Raw genomic sequence first — 20,292 nt, 5'->3', positions numbered from 1 at the left:
CAAGGCAAACTTCCTAATATATAGCACTTTTATTAGCAGTCACCACTGTGCAAGCTTGATGATTGTTCCAAGTCATCACCAGGCAACAAGTGTGCATGTTAATGACTTTGAAGTTTTTTTCCTGTGTTTGACTATATGCAAATACAAAACAAACAAACAAACAAACAAACAAACCAATACAAGGCTACTTACACACAGTAAGTCTTGGGGAGGCCACAGGTGGGTCTGTGGTGGGACAGCAGGCGGTTCTCCAGGTCAATCATGGTCTGACCAATCAGGTCGTCCGAACTGATGAGGTCCATGTCCAGCACCGTGATGGTCAGGTCCTTCTCCACGGGAATGGTTGCGTTCATCTCGTACATCCTGTAACCATGGCAACAACGTATCACTTTGAAATCAGTTCCCGAATAGGAGAAAGTTATACCGAAGGGTCAGTAGTGTAAAGTTTGTAATTTTTGGCAACACCTCTGTGGTGAGCCTAATGCATGTAGTATGTTATCAATCAGCAAGAATTTATGAATTTCAAAGGAACGCAGCATTAAATATGTCTTGTAGGGATCAATCATTGTGATTTTTGGTATGCACATAACGCTTAAGAGGTGATTGACATTGATAAAATGTACAATATGCAAATTAAGACCTAATTTGCATGATTAACAAAAAAATCTATTGTAGTAAATATTGGTAAATGTCAGGAATTTCAAACTTTTGCGGCATTTGGAGGATTATGAAATGTGAACATTTGACATGAATTTTACCTGCCAAAGACGGGGTCCAGTGTTTTGGGGATGTAGTTGTCTCTGTCACTGATCTTGTGCTTTCCCAACTTGATCTTGATGTATGGATCAGACTGGAAGGAGTCAACATAGAATTTATTTGTAAGCACGATCAAAGAAAGAGGTTCTAAAACAAGATTCAATGTGTCTCTGGCTTTCGATATGTCAGCTCCACGGAACTAAAGAACTAAGTACAGTGCTAACTCATAAGTGCTGCAAAAGGGCAGCATGTACCACAAGTTCACAATACCAGCTTTGTATTCCTGTGATTTAGCAGCATTTGGGTGGGGGGGGAGGGCTGGAATTTTTTTTAAATTCGCCTGCATGCACTAGTTTTATTAAGTAAATGTGACCTAAGTAATTATGAAAATGAACTGGTCAGGTCACCAACTCCTCATGTATAGTGAGCACTCAACCCAGTATGCTACTGCATTGGCAGTAGGATTGACAAAATGACAGTGACAACAATGTACGTAAAAGTCATCTGAAGGACGTACCAGGCCGTTCTGGTCCTGCGGCTGCAGGTCCATCCCGCGGACGACGTAGATCCTGACCAGGCACTCCTCCGCTCCAGTACCGGGCAGGTTCCCCAACAAGCGCGGCGGCAAATCGGCTTTAGGATCCGGGGGGAGCTGGTATATCCTGAAGGTGGCCTGGATAATGAAAAAAAAATACTTAGCAAGGTGTAATTAGGGGATGACTGCAACTTCTTACTAGATGCACTGTTCTTATTTTTTTTTCTGAAGTCCTGTAAATCTTCCAACCCAACGTGGTGGTTTTATGTTAACTTTGCAGCTTTGATGGTGACCTGCCCACTCTGCAATCATTACCTCCTTTCCCTGATTACAACAAGATTGATAAACTTACAGTAGACCTGTCCAGTGTTCTAGCCAGTGCCCATCTTTCCATCATTTACCAGAATTTTGCCATTTATCATGGAAGAACTGGTGTGTGTTAACGCCTTACCTTGACCTCTCCCACCACCTCTTCTGCCTCCTCGTCCTCATCAGTCTTCCCTCGTGACAGAGGAAAGGTGCTGCAGAAGTCACGGAACCCACCGTACGGTTCAGCCTTCTCCAACTCATGGGGATACACCTGACATACAGATGGCATGGAATATCTTTATTCTATTGAAGGATGAAGGAAAAAGGATTGTTTCTGCTCAGTTTCTTCTCCAAACATATACAGTAAGGTCAATGTCCTGGACCAAACACATATTAAGGTCAATGACCTGAACCAGACGTCTGTTACCATGGTAACCAGTGATGTATGAGAGTCATCCAGCTGTGGTATTGGGTCACATTAGGTAGCAGAACAGGGATGGTCAATATATGCTAGAATATTAATGTATATGAGGAAAAATAAACAGAGCAATAGTTTTTTAGGCTTGACCATGTGAAGTCAAACATTATAATAATACATTAAATCATACAGTTACAAAAAGTCATGTAATATCACAACAATACAATGGCAGAGGACCAAAAATTAAAAAAAAAAAAATGTCTTGATTATTGACCTGTCTTGTGAACTCTGTGTTGGATCAAGTTTATTTTAACATACAATGTTACAGTAGGAGAACATACCTGTATGGTGTCCAGTCCAGTCTGTAGGTAATCCCCACACTTGTCTGCATACTCCCCACCAAGGGAGGCATAGAACTTCGACCACCAGTCCATCCCCTCTGCCGCTGACCCACCCTACAACACAACACAGCACAGACAGTCATCACAGACCCTTTTAATGGAAATATCATCATAATTATTACGTGGGGGAAAACGTTCTACACTACTTCAGAAAACTCAACAGCTTACTTTATGAACATCACCTAATGCTGCATATTAGTGGGCAGGGATGTGAATCAGCACGTGTCTGCTCAGTTGTGAATCTCTACAATTACCACAATGTCCCAAGGGTTTCCAGGAATTACACTGAGTAGGAATGTGGGCATAGATGTAGATGAGTGTCCAGAGCTGTGAGACATTCCTGAAGATTAGAATGCCTCATTCCTGTACAATTCCTCATTCCTGTACTGGACACAAGGTGTCGCCAAAAATCTCTCAGTTTCTATAGCCCTTGGGCCACCCAGCAGCTGGTAGTGGTATGCTTTTAGCCACTTTTTCATAAGTGCTGAGTTTTTAGCAGGGAAAGCCATATACCAATATTTGGAATGACTCAGCTGGGTGTTGAGCCCAGCACCACATGGAAAGGCCAATGTTAAAAAAGTAAGCCATGTGATAAAAGGTAGGTAAACCAGTTTTGTTTACGAGCAAACAACCTAAAATGCCATAATTGAGACAACAACAACAATCAAGGTAATTTTACCTTCAGTAGATGAATAGCCTGGTCAGATGTGAAATGTAAGAAAAAACAGTTTGTTTGATTTAAGAACTACATTAACTGCTATAATTTGCATGTTAACAGCATTAAGTTAGGCCCAATTTACACACAGTGGCTGATATCTGCTTATATCTGCTAGCAAGGCTGTTACCTTCTAGATTAAAACGTTTTCTTACCTTCTCATGTGGAATGGTCTGGTCTGATGGACCCTCAATCTCCAGAGAAATGTTGTCCATGGTGGCCGGCAGTACTGAAAAAAGGAGTTGGTACAGGTCATTCATTGAAGTAGAACTGTTACAATTGAATAATGGGGATAATGATGATGAATGGGGACAAAACAAGTGTTACACACTTGATCCATTTTCCTCCCAATTTTGATATGAGCAAGCAATCCTTTGTTAAGGAATTACTTAATTGCTACATGGAGGGCTTAAAATTCATATTTGTGAAAAATAGTTTCACTAAAAATTTACCTGTACAAGAGACTTGTTCAACCATGTTGGAATGGGACAGTGGTGCTTGAACTTCAACCCCCTTGTTACACTACTCCCCCTCTTCTTTTAAAATTTGTTCTCGAATCTCAGAGTTTGATATCCCTGTTTGGCACAGTTAGCCATCACTCACAGGGCCGGTGTAGAACCAGTGAAACAAATAGGAGCAAGTAGAAACAGGAAAACCCCTGTCTCCCGGGACGCCAGGAAACAAACCCGCGCCGAACCCGGGCAGTCAGCTTACAACACCAGTGTGCTAACAACTACTCCAAAAGGTCCGGACCCATTGGAATGGGTCAGGTAGTGGCGCTTGAACCCCTGTTACACTTATTTGTTTCACATGTCCCAGCAACATTAATGAATGTGCAGTAGTGTCCGTACCTGCTGGTTCGGTAGTATCTGCCAGCTGGCCCGCTGTCTCTGCCATGAAGTCTCGTAGTGACCTCACCATGTGGACTCCCACTAGCGGTTTGCGGCCAAACTGTCGGTTGTCGAAAACCTTGATGTTGACAGGAGGCATGTAGAGGTCCTCTTTAGGCAGATACTGGAGGAAGAAACCATCAAAAAATTATGGATAATGATATGTCTCAATATACACCAAGACAAAATTTAAAGAGGTTTATACAGTCCCTGGTAACAGGGTCCATGTTATAAAAAACTCATGTCATGTGATTATAGTCATACAAGTACAGGTATAATTAGTGTATCAAGTGATTACTGTTAAGTGAATACTGCATTAGTAGCTCTTTACTGATTTTTAAGGCCTCGCCAATTTAATTTGTTGATTCTCGGATACGCTTGCTTCATTTTTTTCTGATTTGAAAAAAACATTCAGGTTCGGAATCAAATCAAAAATTCTTTTGGCCCCAACAGTTGAAGGAAGTCCCTTCTCTTCAGAGTTGTTACAGTTTTTCCATCTATCAATGCAGTGATTTGATTACAAGTTTGAAATTCATTGTTTGCCTGCAATTCAGCCTGATATGTTGACTTCATGGCTCCTATCATACTTGAACTTCATAGCATTTTGGGCTATCATACAATGCCTAGGCAGGTTGTATTTATTTTTTTTTGCCTGTAGCTGTCGCTTCATATTTTTTTCTAAAAAAATCCAAGAACTGACAAATCAAATTGATGTGGCTTAAAAATGGTAGTCGTAGAGGATACACTGTGACATTGTGAGGGTTAATATTACTGTACTGCTACTTGGCAGTGTGCTCTGACATTACAATGTACATGTATACCATAAAAGATGGGAAATATTGCAGATTAACTTGTGCTCACCACATCGAAGAACAGGTGGGGCTCTTCGAAGTTTGGATTTTTCTTGAGACTTTTGATGACTTTTGTCTCCTGGATGTTCCCTCCTATCTCCAGCTGAACACTTGGTGAGTTGACACTGGAGAGCTGGTATTTCTTCATGTTCCTAACTCCCCAGCATACAGCCTGTAGGAAGAATGGCATTGAATTGTCAATACTCAAATACATGGATGATTGTACATGTACGACTGTATGTATAATTGTTGTTGTTGGCATTCTTCTGTATAATACAAGTTATGTAAATTGTAGTAGGTAGAAGTTGATAAAATCACATACCTTCTTCTAAAGAAAAGCACAAAAATGGCATACTTCACCCATTACCCATATTGCTATGCAACCCTAAGACCAGTTTAAAAGACAAAAATGGAATCTATGACAATGCAGCGCTGTTTTGTATACTAGAAAATGATTATAGCAACTTGATCTGAATGCAAAATTTCGAAAAACTTGAGAAAAATCATAGAATTCCGTAAAAATAGGAACCAAACACCCAACATTTTAAAATGAGTATAGCAGTGCTGTAATAGCAACAATTTCTTTAGAGCAGCACCATTATTATGAAGGGAACACACTTCAATCATATATGTCAAACATGCAAAATTGCATGTTCAGAATATCATTTTTACATGCAAATCTTTGAAATTGCAAGGTGCATGTGGGTATTTCAAGCCCTGCTTACCTCATTACACAAAATGTGGAAGCTAACCAGAGTACATGTCTAATGTCACAAAACAGCAATCTTACCTCTATTGCCGTGCGCTGCATCAGGGGTCTGATGTCCGGGGGAACACTGTACACCTCCCCACGTTTGGGAGGAAGGAACGGTAGCTCATCATCATCAGCCTGAAAAAATCACAGCAAAAAATCCTTCAGAAACTTCACAAGACAATATCAATTGATAATTTTACTCAGCATACATTTACAGTATATTTACAGTGCATTTACATACATGTATATTATAGTTGTCTTTCATAATTGTTTGTATTCAACAGTTTTGATGATAACTTGTCTGAATTCAAAATCAGGATTAGCTCTGAAGTTGGCTATTACTAAAAAAAATCAATTCTTGAAATTAACTGTAGGATTCTCCACCAGGTGCTGCAATCTCCTACAAAGTGGTTTTTATGCCAATTTAAACAGGGCTTATGCTATACCTGGGCCTCCATAGTGTTTGATACAGGTGTTCCAGCCTGTGTGATAACTTAAGCAGTACAGCCCAGGGTTCTATTTGGTTATTACATGGGCTTCCATATGTTCCATGGAATAATTTGAACGTGTTTCGCCGGAACCGTGTGCGCCGCTTTCAAGAATTGAAATACTGCATTATGGAATTGGCACAGTTTCAAGTTTTGTTCAGGGACTCCAAATTCTTGCACATTTCGCATTACACTGTGTTGTATTGTAGACTGTCAGATATAAACAGAAAAAACTACAAGTGTACCAGGAAGAGCTCAAATGTGGCCAGTATTTCCCCACACTGTCTGGTGCCGTTCATGACCGGGAACCACTCCAGCCGGGGAGAGCGGGAGTCAGCAGAGCTGAGTTTGACCATCGGCGTGGTGACAGCTCTGCCCAGGAACTCAGGACTACCCTGTAAGGACATTATTTATTTATTTATTGAAATTGCGACGAAGACAATACAATGTGGACACAAGGCAGCTAATCAGCTGATGGCGTGACCACATACATAGAATATACATACATACATACAATATACATGTCAAACAGCAAATACAATTGAATAACAAGAAAGAGCTAAGAATCATGTACATCTATATACAAAAATAGCTAAAATTAGAAAGGTGCTAAGGCATGTAAATACCGTAAAAACTAGAACTTAGTACAATATGGAAAAGCAGAGGATCAGCCGGAAGTAAATCTTTTTGTAGATGTTATAAACGTATGAAGTGCATCTGAAAGTTGCTTATTGATAATAGGGTCATGGTCTGGTGAACCTTGAAGTAGGAGGGAAACGGTGGGACGTTGTTGGACAAGTCGTTCAACAGCTGCAGTAAGTCTGCTGCGATGGTCAGAGTATAGGGGGCAATGTAATAAGTAGTGCTGGACTGTTTCAGAAGAAGAACCGCAGACACATGCTTTGCCCTTGATCTTCATCTTGTATAGTGTACTGTTCAGTTGGCACCAGCCCACGCGTAACCTGGTAGTGCGTATGTTGTTCGGTCTTGAGCCTAAAGTACGGTACATCTGATGATGCCTCGTGGTCAACAGGTGCTTTTTACTCGCTCTCTTGAAAGCAGCAAGGTTGCTGGCGTCTCTGACTGTCTGGGGTAGCTGGTTCCAAAGTGAAGATGTATGTGGAATAAAGCTGGTTTTATAAACCTGAGTCCGACAGCGAGGAACACAAAGGACATTACTATGTTTATATCAGTAGTCAGTCTTCTACTTTACAAGTCAACACATAACATAACATTCCTCTATAGTCTATAGCAAACAGTAGTACATTGGCAGTATTTTGAGCCAGGTGTAATGCCAAAGCTGTAAATAAATCAGCAGGGCTTGAAATATGGGGGCATATGCACCCTGGCACACCCAAAAGTGGAGCTGTACACCCAATTATCTGTGGGGGCATTTTTGTAGGTTTACGTAATATGTAAAGATGTTAAATGTATAATACTACTACACAGCATATTCTTGACATTTCAGTGTCAGAAAAATAAGAAAATAAAAAAAAAAGTAATTTTTCTTTAAAAATGAAACGTAATTAGTTTTGCTGACATTCTACTTTATTTTATATGGTGCATTAATTTTGTGCACTCAATTTTTTAGGTTGCAGGTGCACCTACTCCCAAAAATGAGTTTCGAGCCCTGATCAGGATAGCTTTATAAAACAGTTGATACTTACAAAGCTGTCATGGTCAAACAGCTCCACCACAGCGTGCGGTGGGGCACGTTCCATGTTGGCGGGGTCACCATAGATCTCAATCTCATCAAACAGTAGAGTCTGGTCCCACACAGGGCTCAGCTTGTTCTGTACCACCTCTGTCTCCTGGCTCTGAGTCAGGAAACTCACACTCGCAAACGGATCTACAATGTAAAATATAGTTTAAACATTGGTCAGCTTAACCCTTGTCCTGCGGGGCCCACATATATATGGGTAGCATATACAGTACCATCTACTAGTATATAGCACTGGTGCAGCACATCACACTGCAGCAAAACGCAATGAATGCGGAAGGAACTACATGAATGCCAGAATGAATGTCATTTAGCCTCTATACATGTACACTTGAAGAAGCCACACAAGCGAAACCGGTGACAGGCTGAATAAAAGTTCTAAATGGGAACTAAGTGGCTCCAGGTGTCTTACTGAAGGACAACAGCGTGCACGAGATGTCAGTTAGCTTGAGGAGTGAATCCCCTCCAGCTTAAGATTGATTATGCTAATGATGGGTAACTAGCTAGACCCTACATTTACAAACAGGAGTATTTTCTTTGTTATTAGACATCAAAGATTTCACTAATATGTACTCGAACATTAATCCTCAAAAATTCTACAATGTCATGTAGTCTTTTAATGAGACATATCTGTAATGTTCAACTGTTGTTAAAGCTGTAAAATCCTAGTTCACTGGAAGGACTACTGAGTTATGTATTAGTTACCTGAGGAGCTGTCTTTGTCTGCAGCATCCAGGTCTCTAGCCTGATAGATGTAACAACGCAGCTGATATTTGTGAGGCTCTGAGGGAAAAAAGAAGAAACAAGAAATTAAGCACAGAAAAGAAGAAATCATTTTTGTCTTTTGCGTACAACCAGTGCAATAATTTTTCCCTCCAAACAGTATTACTTGATGAGAAATTGCCCAAAATATGATGGTATTGTGATATTTGATATGATAAAATGGAAGAAAATCTATTAATTTTTTAATAAAGGAAGACATTTTTCTGGCCTTCCAACTTTTTTTTACACAATACACAGAACACATCAAAACAACAGGGTCTGGAACATGAGTAACTACGAAAAAGATAACCATAAAACAAGCTGAATGTTCAGCAGTCTTACTGTCATAACTGAGGAAGACTCTTGGTGCAGCGATAGCTTTGGGTTCATCATCATCGCTGTCATCATCTCCAGGACTCTGTCAAAAAGATCATTCACAATTTTCACTGACATGTAACAAAAAAAAAACTCTTATTGCACAAAACACAGGACATTTCATTCCCCTGCCTGCAAAGAAGTCCTTACCCCTACAAAAGTACTGAAGGATACAAATTCACATCAATAGTTTGTCCTTATAAGCCTTCTTTTCTGAAAATTCTCCAGTGTCACTGACAAAAGGGAGTTGATGCTACCTGAAACATCTGACTGCTTCCAAAGTCATATAATATCAGTTGCTCGAGTAACTGTTTTTTTTTTTTGTGCACTGAAGATCTGTGTTTAGGCCACACCAATTTAATTTGTTGGTTCTCGGATTTTTCCAGAAAAAATATGAAGCGACAGGGCGAAAAAAAATAAAAATAAAAACAGGTCTAGGCATCCTATAATAGGCTTAAATGCTACGGAATGAGCCATGAAGTCAACACAAAAGGCTGGGTTAAAATTTAAACATTGAATTTTGAACTTTTAATCAAACCACTGCAATGATAGATGGGAAAACTGTAACAACTAGGAAGAAAAGGACTTTCCTCAACTGTTGGGGGCAAAACATGAGCATTTTTCAGTTGATTCAGGACCAGAATCAAAATTTTTTTTTTTTTGCAAATCAGAAAAAAACGAAGAGGCGAATCCGAGAACCAACAAATTAAATTGGTGTGGCCTTACTGTCAAATGTACATTATAATTTTATAACTTGTAATTACATGTAGCTTCCAGGTAATATATATACTATAAAAGTTTGTATTAAAGATTATCAAGATTATCACTGTCAGACCTACCAGTCTGGTACTTTCGATGGCAAAGATGGCGGTGGCAGAGTTGTCTGGTGCCGTCATCTTCCTGTGCCAGCGCCGACGTCTCACCATGTCCATCTTCCGTTTCTTCACGTGGAAACGCATGGTGAACAGAGGGGCGTACTCCCAGCCTTTCTGTTTTGGCCTGCGCCATTTTTTTGCTGGAAATGAGTGTAACATAGTATTATAGATTTATTCAACCCCTGATTGAGTGGTAGTGTTAAAAACTCCAAAATAAGGGTTTGCTGTCCGGTCGATCCCTTGTTGGTTTGCGATCAACCCCTAGCTCGACATCCCAACTTAGGCTTAAAGCTGCATTATGTAACATTAGGCTAATACAAAAAGTAAATTTTCTGGTAATTTCTTTTACAAAATATGTGGACTCAAACCCTACTCCACTGCAAATCAGTGCCATTCAGGAAGTGCACATGCCAGAATATGACATGTTTCAAAGCTTAAAGCACAGCTGTCATTCAGATTTGTTTACTACCTTCTGGTAGTTTGTGGTGGCACTGTAAACTGAGTGTGTCTCATGTGGGCTGTTTTAGCACCAATCATTAATATCAGAAATGTGACATAAATGCCTAAATATGTTGAAACGTAGATTGCAATCACACAAATAATTTCAAATAAGATATTACAGTTTTTGGAGCAAAAATGTAAATTACATAATGACCCTTTAAGGCTAAAGCACCTGCTTAGGAAAGCTTTTTTAGTGTGTGTATGCAGTAGAAGAAAATCCTCGACAGAACAAACCTTTTTGGCAAGAATCTTCTGGTCCTCAACAAAGGTGCGTTTGCGAACCCAGCGCCGCCGCCGGCACATGTGGTAGGTCCTCTCCACAGGACTCCAACCCAGCAGGGTGGACTCTACAGCATACTCCCAACCTGGGGGGAATATCAGTAATATTCACATTTAATCAAGTCATGTGACGTAAACATACGGCTCAATACCAAGAGGTCCTGGGTTCAAATCCTACCATGTCATCAATCTTGTGTCCTTGGGAAAGCCTCTTAACACGACTTTCCTCACTTTACTCAGGTGGAAATTGAGCACCTAGCTTAGGTTAGAGACGTCACTCGGACAGGATGTTAAATAGAGGTTCTGTGTATGAGAATTAACTAGTAGTTTTGAAAAGACTTAGTAGTGTGTAAAACAAAGAGAATTGTCTACAAAATAATTTCATCAGGTTAATAGAACATAGGATATTGCGACTCTCATATACACAACCAGGTCTTCCTACCTTGCTTACGTTTCAATGTCATTATATCTATCAGACGCCTTCCTCAGAGCTTCTCACACCTGCAGTACTGTTTATTTCCACAAGGTGGCATACATGATGACAACAGCATCCATGGACCATCTGCTTCATCTGACCACACCTACCTTCCTCATCCACAGCCCTGTTGAGGTCCATCTGCCAGTCATCCTCCCACTCCCACCCCTCGGGCAGCTCCGTCTCCTCCTTGGCTGGACAGGAATCTCCGCGGACATCCGACCAAGACGTGGTGGCTTCAACCCAGTGGCCCCCTGGGATACGGCTCTGGTTCTCGTAGATGTCCTCCAAGAAATGCTTGTGGCCGGAGTCCCTGTCATACAGCAGGCTAGCACACAAACAACAAGTCTTTGTCATACAGCAGGCTAGGAGTAGGACACAAACAACAAGTTAGGAACATCCAAAAGCACATACCACACTTCTTTAAATTTTCTACAACTTGAGTCATAAGTAACCATTTCCCAAAACATATCATAATAATAACAATAAAAGAAAAACATGTTGTAATTGAAGGAAATAAGGCCACACTATCTTAACTTTATGGATGACATTCTCTGAAGACAAACTAGTGCACGCTGCACGAATAAAATTCCACCCAAAACAAATGCTGCTAAACCATAGGAATGCAATGCTGGTATTGTGAATTTGCAGTAATATGTAGTGAATTTTACGACAAGCCATCATATGCTGGCCTTTTGCAGCATTTATAAGTTGGCACTGTACCGAGTTCTTGAGTTCTGTGGAGCTTTTGGCAGCCTGGGTGCCATCCTCTGTAGTTACTGTTGCTAGGCTAGCTATCATGGACTAAGTCTATGGAGGATGGCACTCAGGCCAGAGCCTCAAAGGAAGGTAAAAATCAATGAGATGTCTTATATGAAATTAAATCAGTGTGGCCTAATGTGAAAGAAAGAACTTGGAGCTGACCTGAGTTCAGGATTGATGAACCAATCTCCGTCCCACTCCCAACCTTCGGGGGGAACAAAACTGTCCTTCTTCAGCTTCAACTCTCCGTCTGCGTCCGACCAGTGGGGGCGGAACGTCTTACTGGGGCTCCAGGGGTCCAGCAGTCCCTTGGTCTCATTCTCGTACGTCTCTGCAAACACGGCGACCTCTCCCTCGGTGGTGCCGGGGTCGAAGTGCTCCTGGTCCGTCTGCAGCCCCAGCCATAGTTTCACCCTCAGCAGGGCGGGGATGTCAGTCTTGCTGTGCTTCTGTCCGGGGTACTGTGCCACAGGACAGAAGGACAGTCATTTGTGTAATATTTCACTTCATTTGAATGTGTAATATGTCAGTCAAATTAATTTCTAGCATATTGGCTGTACAGTCCTTAACTTTTCTTAATTTGAACTTGAACAACATCAACCCACAGGATAGAGGCAAGTGGCAGGCTGCCATGAAGATACATTTCAACCTGACAGGTTGAAGTGTATCTTCAGTAATATGCAAACTGTAAAAAGTAAGCTTATGGGAAGACAATACCCCGGGACAATACCAGAATGGAACTCACCACCACATCACATCATCACTCAACCTACAGTCAACAACTTCAAGTCGGGGTTGGCCCAGTACACAGGCCACCCTGACACACTGATGTAGTCAGGATTCACTAAGTATAGTCTCACAACTGCGCAAATTTTGTTCTGTTTTCAGACACACTTTCCTTTTTTTGTTCGTTCGTTTCCACACCACCCACCAGCCGCACTTGCCGTGCAGTCTGGGTGCAATGCCCCATAGAGGGCAGTATTCGTAGGTATAGAAGGATTACCTTGAGGAAGATAGTTTGCAGCTGTCCGCAGTACTTCCCGCTGCAGCCAGGGTTGGTGGAGAAGAGGACGTGGTGTGCCGGGATGCGGCAGTACGCTCTCCGACTCCCGCCTGTGATCATCCAGATCATCACATCAGGGATGCTGTTCTGGGGCTGGACACGTTCATTCAGAAAGATTTCCTCATCAAAACAGTAGGTTTGACTCACATTTCTAGTTTTGAAATATTCACCACAATTTTCACTTTACATTTTTCAGTGTCAGATTCAAGGAACTTTTGTATTTCAACTTGCCACAGAACATAGATGCTGTGAACTTGAATGAATTGCACTTGATTGAGTTTTCAAACAAGTGGAATAACTTGAAGAAAAAAAAACAGGCGAGCAAATACTTACAAAGCGAGCAAAGACTTACTGCAAGTTTTCTATTCATAATCGATTGAAAATGTCTTTGAGCTTCAATTTTACACAAGGTCCTTGCTTCATGTACACTAGCACATTAGAGCCGGTTGTGGTGGTCAATTGTAGTGTTTAGGCACACCCAGTTAGCATGTAGGGAATGCCTGTGACAGAAGACAAGACTTACCTCAATACTGATGTCCTTGAGAGTCTGACAGTAGTCCATGGCTGCTGCCAAAACCTCCTCAGGTTCTGCATTTTTCTCCCGCAGTGCCTGGGCTTCAGCTGTGACATTGTCCAACTGTTTCCTCCTCATTCTGGCCATGTTCCTGTCAAGCTCTGTGTCACGATGACCCTTCTCTGCCTCGGCTTTTGGCAGTTGTTTCCTGTATACAAAATTGCCAGAGCAAGAAATCACTTTTTGGCCACAACAGTGTTCAGCATACCTTTGCATGTGCATGGGTAGTGTTCAGCACCAGGGACAGGTGTGTTTGAATGTGGGTGTTTGGATGATGTTCAGCACCAGGGACAGGTACCTTTGCATGTGCATGGATGGTGTTCAGCACCAAGGACAGGTGTGTTTGTGTGTGGATGGTGTTCAGCACCAAGGACAGGTTTGTTTGTGTGTGGATGGTGTTCAGCACCAAGGACAGGTTTGTTTGTGTGTGGATGGTGTTCAGCATCAAGGACAGGTTTGTTTGTGTGTGGATGGTGTTCAGCATCAAGGACAGGTTTGTTTGTGTGTGGATGGTGTTCAGCACCAAGAACAGGTGTGTTTGTGCATGGATAGTGTTCAGCACCAAGGACAGGTGTGTTTGTGTGTTGATGGTGTTCAGCACCAGGGACAGGTTTGTGTGTGGGTGGTGTTCAGCACCAGGGACAGGTGTGTTTGTGCATGGATAGTGTTCAGCACCAAGGACAGGTGTGTTTGTGTGCAGATCGTGTACAGCACCAGGGACAGGTGTTTGTGTGGATGGTGTTCAGCACCAGGGATAGATGTGTTTGTGTGTGGATGGTGTTCTGCACCAGGGACATGTGTGTGTGTGGATGGTGTTCATGATGTTGTCAATATAACACAATAACGTATCAAGAATAAATGGGACATATGACCGAAAAAGGAGAGCTTTTTTCTTACTTGCATCTTGCGATGAGCCTGTCCAGCATCCCGACACAGTGGGAGGTTAGCTCTGCTCGATTCATCCTAGTCTTCAAACCCATGTTGATCTTCATCAGGTCGGCTTCCTACATAACAAATTCAAGTGTAACTAGAAAGGTAACATTTGCAAAGCAAATGCATCATGTTTACCTTCACCTGGTCTAGCCCAACAAACCACTGCTCTGTTTATTCTTACTCAAAGCCTCTCCAACTCTGTTCTGCTACATAATGTAACCCAACACCACAGGGTGTTGCTACAGCACAAGTTACCATGGTGACAGACGTCTGGTCCAGGTCATTGACTTTATTTGTTTGGATAAGAAGAGGAAGAAGAAGAAACTGAGCCAAAACAATATATTTCCCTCTGTTAAGGTAAACATAGAAAGACATTAACTCATACATGTACAAGATGAGGCTCTATTATGATCTACAGTCTTAACATCAAACTTAACCCATCAGAATAGAAGAATATTTTTTTTCTTGCCAACATTTTGAAATAGAAGGAAAATCTACAGTGATTTGGCATTTGCAGTGCAAACTGTAAATTAAGTCTCCACGAACTTTAATGAATTTACAGTATGTTAAACAAAGACCACTATTTCAGCTCTATAGAAATAATAACTCACAAATGTGATGGTACAAATTATACAATCCAGAGTCTTGCCAAGAATCTGCAAGCCAGGATGATCAGTATGATGATTATGGGCATTAATGGAAAGACAAGACAACTACAGATGCCCACCAGTGCTTCTGTGGTCTTGTGTAACATGTTCAGGGCCTCCAGCCTCCAGCTGATGTTCTCCCAGAACGATGTGACCACGACGACAGGCTTGGTGCTGCCCCACGGCAGGAAGTAGTACTTACACCCATCAAACACTGCGTTGGTGGGCTGGGTACAGAGAAAATTCTTAGGTAGGGGGTCATCAACACACACACACACACACACACACACACAAAGACAAGACATGTCAATAATACATGTACATGGAGCAAAACATTCAAGAATGATGACATGAAAATAAATAGAAGCAGCTATCATCTTTAGAATGCAGTGACAGTCTCATACCTGGGTGTCTAGCCAGCTTGAAATTTTTTCTGTCAGGCCAGGTTCAAGATTGGACCTGGGGGGAGAGTGTTCCCAATCGAGAGGGGTCTGGGGGCAAATTTTGGATTTTCTAGCCTTTGAAAGCGCAATTTCCCACATTTGAGAGACAAATCATGTGGTAGAGAGTGGTTTTTGTCGGTCCTTTGGATGTTTCTATATTTTTACTCAAGATTTTGTCTATTTTGTCCATCAAGCTTACGGTTGACAGATTGTTCCACTATACACCAACAGGTATACATCTATGTGGGATTTTAAATAAATTCAGAGCCTGTACTAACTTTGTTTATTTATTTATTTATCAAACAGCTGTGAGTAGTCCCTTCAGCTATAGTAGAAGCTGCTTTTCAATGGGGCCCAGCATACATTTATACAGGACGAGATATGACTACATTTAGTCAAGCAACAACAGGTGGACAACAGTCAAATTGATAACATAGACAACAGTGAAACTAATATTATTGATACACACATTGCTAACCAATGGAAATACTAACAACCTTTTATCTAACTTTCAGACTTTTAAGTTATTGTAAAGTTGATGACCTTCAGTGTAGTAGTGTAGGATAGGATGTTACCTGGGTTGTTGAGGAGGAAGGTGGGATGTTGGTGTCCAGTTTGTTGCCATAGTTACCGATGCTGACTTCAAACTCCACCGGGGCTTCCATCTCACAGATCATGGAGGCGTCCATGAAGATTCCCAGCAGGCGGTACTTACGGCAGCGCTGAAAGCCCTGAGAAACGACGAGAATACAGGAGTATCATAAATATAGTATAGCGTAGCTTAGCATGTACTGTACTTGTACGGGTGTACTAGCTTTTATAGTCAGCACTATAGTTCTATTCAACATTTTGCCAGACACAGTACCTGTTGAACCTATATGAAGAATTTAATAGACTCATATCTGCTAGTAATCTTATAATCTGTCATACATTGTACCTGCCACAATTGTTCTGCAATAAACTTTGACTTAACTATCATGAAAGTTCATTTGTGTTCAACTTGGTAGTTACATGTTTAAAGTGAACTGTTTGTCCAACACAAAAGGTAAATGAGCTTTTGACCAGTCACTTTGGTCTTCCTCAGTAGACTGACCCAATACGACTTGTCACATGGCCTCTCTTAAGTGTGACAAAGGCCGACATCGTTTACCAGATACCTTTGACCCAGGGTTGACGACACACTTCAGAGAAACCACATCACAAGTCTCACTGGGTCAGTCTACTGAGGAAGCCCAGAATGACTGGTTGAAATCTCTAGTTGAGAACATCTACCTTTTGTGAGGGAACAAAAGTTTTCCATACATGTAACAATTAAGAATATATTGGAGGCAGATGCCATCTCTCTAGTGTAAAGCTTACATTTTAGGCCATAGCTATAGAGCAACCATAAATCCTGCGATCAATTTCCCACAAATTCCAAACCATTGTCATCATTTTCTTGCAAGCGATGTCCTTTTCTGTCAAGATTTCTATTCCTATAGCTTTATCGTATGTGCTAACTAAACGTCCCTTACCTCCACTACCATGAGATCCTCTGGACTGATGTCTGTTACAGACAGTTTTGGGTCAGGAAGTTCTCCCAGAACTGTCCGCAGCTCCACCATGACACGACCGCGGTAGGCAACACCCTCACCCTGAAAACACAATCAGTCAAATTCTGGTTGGCATTTGGCAACTGGGATAGATAGATGTGTTCACCTGTGTGTGGATGGTGTTCAGCACCAAGGACAGGTACCTTTGTATGTGCATGGATGGCAATCAGCATCAAGGACAGATATCTTTGTTTGTGCATGGATGGTGTTCAGTACCAAGGACAGGTACCTTTGTATGTGCATGGATGGCAATCAGCATCAAGGACAGGTACCTTTGGATGTGTATGGATGGCATTCAGCACCAAGGACAGGTACCTTTGTATGTGCATGGATGGCAATCACCATCAAGGACAGATACCTTTGTTTGTGCATGGATGGTGTTCAGCACCAAGGACAGGTACCTTTGTATGTGCATGGATGGCATTCAGCACCAAGGACAGGTACCTTTGCATGTGCATAGATGGTGTTCAGCACCAGGGACAGAAGTGTTTACCTGTATGTGGATGGTGCTCAGTGCCAGAAACTTTTTTCAGTATGAAAAAACCTCTACATAGTTACATTCTTTGTATTAGTAAATGAACACTTGATACACATACCTTACATGAAATGTAGATCTCACATGTTAGTGATTAAGAAATCATACACATGTAATATACTCTGCTGTAAGACACCCACCTTTCCCAAGTTCAGGTCATCAAATTCATCTGGCAAGGTCCGAAATTCACGAACTGAACCGTACATATTTATGAAGCAGGGTCCAAAGCAAGGCAGGAATCCTAGAATAAATAAAACATGAATACGGTTATTGTATGAGTCATCCTTGAGTATGGATGGTATTTGATATCTTACACTGTGCTGGTGTCAGAAGTGGTATACAGAGATGATGATGATGATGACAGTTAATCAGACTCACCATCCTCTTCCCCAGGCCAGGACACCATGGACAGGTTCAGCAGGCCTGTACCAACAGTATCATCAGCACTGACGCGGTCCCTACAATAAACATGTACAAATACAGTTTGTCTCAATATATATTTTGATTTTCTGACAAACTTGAGGGCCACTGATACAATGTAGGAAACAGCACAGTTAACTACCCTGCAAATATCAAGTACAGTATCATTATTTCCATTGTATCACTACTGTACTACAGAATTGTTTCAACCACAAATTTAAACCACCACAAAAACCTCCTTTTACATCACTCACTCTCACTCACTCACTCACTCACTCACTCACTCACTCCAATGGCTCGTCAGCCGACAGTTCACAAAGTTCCTCCCTCCTATCACTCACCAGTCTTTGATACGCAGCTTGATGACCTCACACATAGAAGGAAACTGTAAAAGCAAAGAAAGTTGAATATTGATATTTGTACAGATAGACAAACTAGAAAGACAACACTTAATTGACTCCCTCTCCCCCTAGAATATGCTAACTACTCTTAGGCACCCTCACACTAACTTTAGGTCATTTTACTTTAATACAGTAGCAACAGATACATTGTACATTCAGAAAGAAATTTAATATCATAATTGTGAAGACCTACATCAAAGAAATCAAAAAAAGTCAATGAAAAAAAGTCAATCACACTCAATGAATGCCGCAATGCATGATAGAATATGATATAACTGAGTATGTTAAAACTGATGGGAAGACTTGACTACCTACCCGCATTCCTAGTCGCAACTCCTGGTTCCAGTCTGGATGGTCTGAATTATACAAAGTCTTGGTGTTAACCTGTTTAAGTGAACAAATTTAAAATACTGTTACAGTAGATAAGACTCATTGTGGTATTGATAATATTTGGCACTACTGGAATAATGTAGTCACAGCTTATGATTCATTAAAAATTCTGCAAAGTTTGCTTCCCTAGAAAATGTGAATCTAAAATCTACCAGTTCAGCTGAATCATACACTTTGTATAGAGAAAGCATTCAAAGCTGGTAAAATGTTAATGCTCTTTAAAGTGTTAATTCTTTGGAAAAAAGCTTAAACACATTTTGCAATGTGACATGTTTCTCACATCTGAAGGCCAACGACAACAATCTCACACATTATCAACATTAAGAAATGATCTTTTAATGCAGCTCATACTTGGATACATAAAATATGGTGCAACTCTGTATATAGTACAGTGGTTTCATTTCTCAAGCTGACCAACATCTCGCACACGCAGTAGTCCCTTGGTAAGTCATCTGGGGCCGCATACATGTAGTTCCTGTTTACTTTTATCCAGCTTGTAACATGTGGTGCAACTCTATGCTAGCAGAACACATTACATGTATGCAGATGGAAAGGAAAGTTTAACCTTGCGTCCTGCAAAGTGCACCTCCATGTATGGGTCCACGAGCTCCTTCTTAACCTCACCGACACCCAGAACCTTTTTGATGCCTTGCATTGCAGACGTGTCCACTGGAATGGTACATCAAGCAGGCTGTCAATCTTATTGTCAATCAATCAATCAATCAATTAGTCAATCAATCAGTCAAGAAACTAGCTGCAGTGATGGTCAACTTGTTTTCAAGAGTTTAGTGACAAAACTATATATAAAGATGAAATTAAATTATATGTATCCTTTTTAACAGCTTACTTGACAGCCCACTACATGTATGTTCTTTCAAATGATCCAGTTAACCTTCAACAGTACTGATGTACACTATATCCGTGATATGCACTGATATGCACACTAAGATACAGTTTAACAGTGTTTTTCAAGCATAAAGAAGTCATGTAATATCAATTCATAATTACAAGATAGCTGACTGTACTCAAAAAGAGACAGTATACACCCATTAACCCAAATCACTCAAACTTCTAGATTAAATTTGGTCTGCATACAGAGCAAAAGGCTAATACAGCTGTTTGTTCCCAGTGGCTTTCAGACAACTGATTTGGACGGTTTCTAACTTACAGTAGCATCCATGTTCTACATGTAGGGGTTAGTAAGTCTGTCTCTGGATTTCGAAAGTTTTAATGCTGACCATTGTTGGTGGTATTCCACTGTTAACTTGTTATGCTTGTCAAAAAGATCTTGGGAATTACGCCAGTTCAATGAACATGTCAGTGCCTGCATGTATACTTTCTCATGTAGACAGTACAGTGTAAATACAATCTGACAAACCCACACTAACTCACTCACTATCCAGTTTAGGTCTGTTGTTCCCCATCTTA

At 41.1% G+C, this 20,292-nt stretch overlaps 1 protein-coding gene across 1 annotated transcript in view; it reads right to left on the bottom strand.

Annotated features, from left to right (window-relative positions):
- Positions 1–20,292, bottom strand: part of LOC109482952 (dysferlin-like) — a 41,977-nt gene that overhangs the window by 10,622 nt on the left and 11,063 nt on the right. Inside the window, exons 15-42 of the mRNA XM_019785853.1 lie at positions 19,430–19,533; positions 18,790–18,858; positions 18,415–18,458; positions 18,032–18,111; positions 17,794–17,894; positions 17,041–17,160; positions 16,102–16,257; positions 15,164–15,310; positions 14,401–14,507; positions 13,453–13,651; positions 12,870–13,022; positions 12,029–12,327; positions 11,215–11,432; positions 10,581–10,715; positions 9,814–9,989; positions 8,942–9,017; positions 8,543–8,620; positions 7,785–7,966; positions 6,363–6,512; positions 5,666–5,764; positions 4,886–5,047; positions 3,986–4,148; positions 3,290–3,363; positions 2,360–2,473; positions 1,743–1,871; positions 1,274–1,429; positions 759–850; positions 193–363 (exon numbers count right to left, since the gene is read on the bottom strand). Of these exons, the coding sequence (XP_019641412.1) occupies positions 193–363; positions 759–850; positions 1,274–1,429; positions 1,743–1,871; positions 2,360–2,473; positions 3,290–3,363; positions 3,986–4,148; positions 4,886–5,047; positions 5,666–5,764; positions 6,363–6,512; positions 7,785–7,966; positions 8,543–8,620; positions 8,942–9,017; positions 9,814–9,989; positions 10,581–10,715; positions 11,215–11,432; positions 12,029–12,327; positions 12,870–13,022; positions 13,453–13,651; positions 14,401–14,507; positions 15,164–15,310; positions 16,102–16,257; positions 17,041–17,160; positions 17,794–17,894; positions 18,032–18,111; positions 18,415–18,458; positions 18,790–18,858; positions 19,430–19,533 (3,754 nt within the window). The remainder of the gene's footprint in view (positions 1–192; positions 364–758; positions 851–1,273; positions 1,430–1,742; positions 1,872–2,359; positions 2,474–3,289; positions 3,364–3,985; positions 4,149–4,885; positions 5,048–5,665; positions 5,765–6,362; positions 6,513–7,784; positions 7,967–8,542; positions 8,621–8,941; positions 9,018–9,813; positions 9,990–10,580; positions 10,716–11,214; positions 11,433–12,028; positions 12,328–12,869; positions 13,023–13,452; positions 13,652–14,400; positions 14,508–15,163; positions 15,311–16,101; positions 16,258–17,040; positions 17,161–17,793; positions 17,895–18,031; positions 18,112–18,414; positions 18,459–18,789; positions 18,859–19,429; positions 19,534–20,292) is intronic.

Source organism: Branchiostoma belcheri, unplaced genomic scaffold (genome assembly GCF_001625305.1).
Source record: "Branchiostoma belcheri isolate BF01 breed outbred unplaced genomic scaffold, Haploidv18h27 scaffold61, whole genome shotgun sequence".
Lineage (NCBI taxonomy): Eukaryota > Metazoa > Chordata > Leptocardii > Amphioxiformes > Branchiostomatidae > Branchiostoma > Branchiostoma belcheri.
The sequence above is the reverse complement of the archived record's forward strand: the minus strand, read 5'-3'. Positions and strand labels throughout refer to the sequence as shown.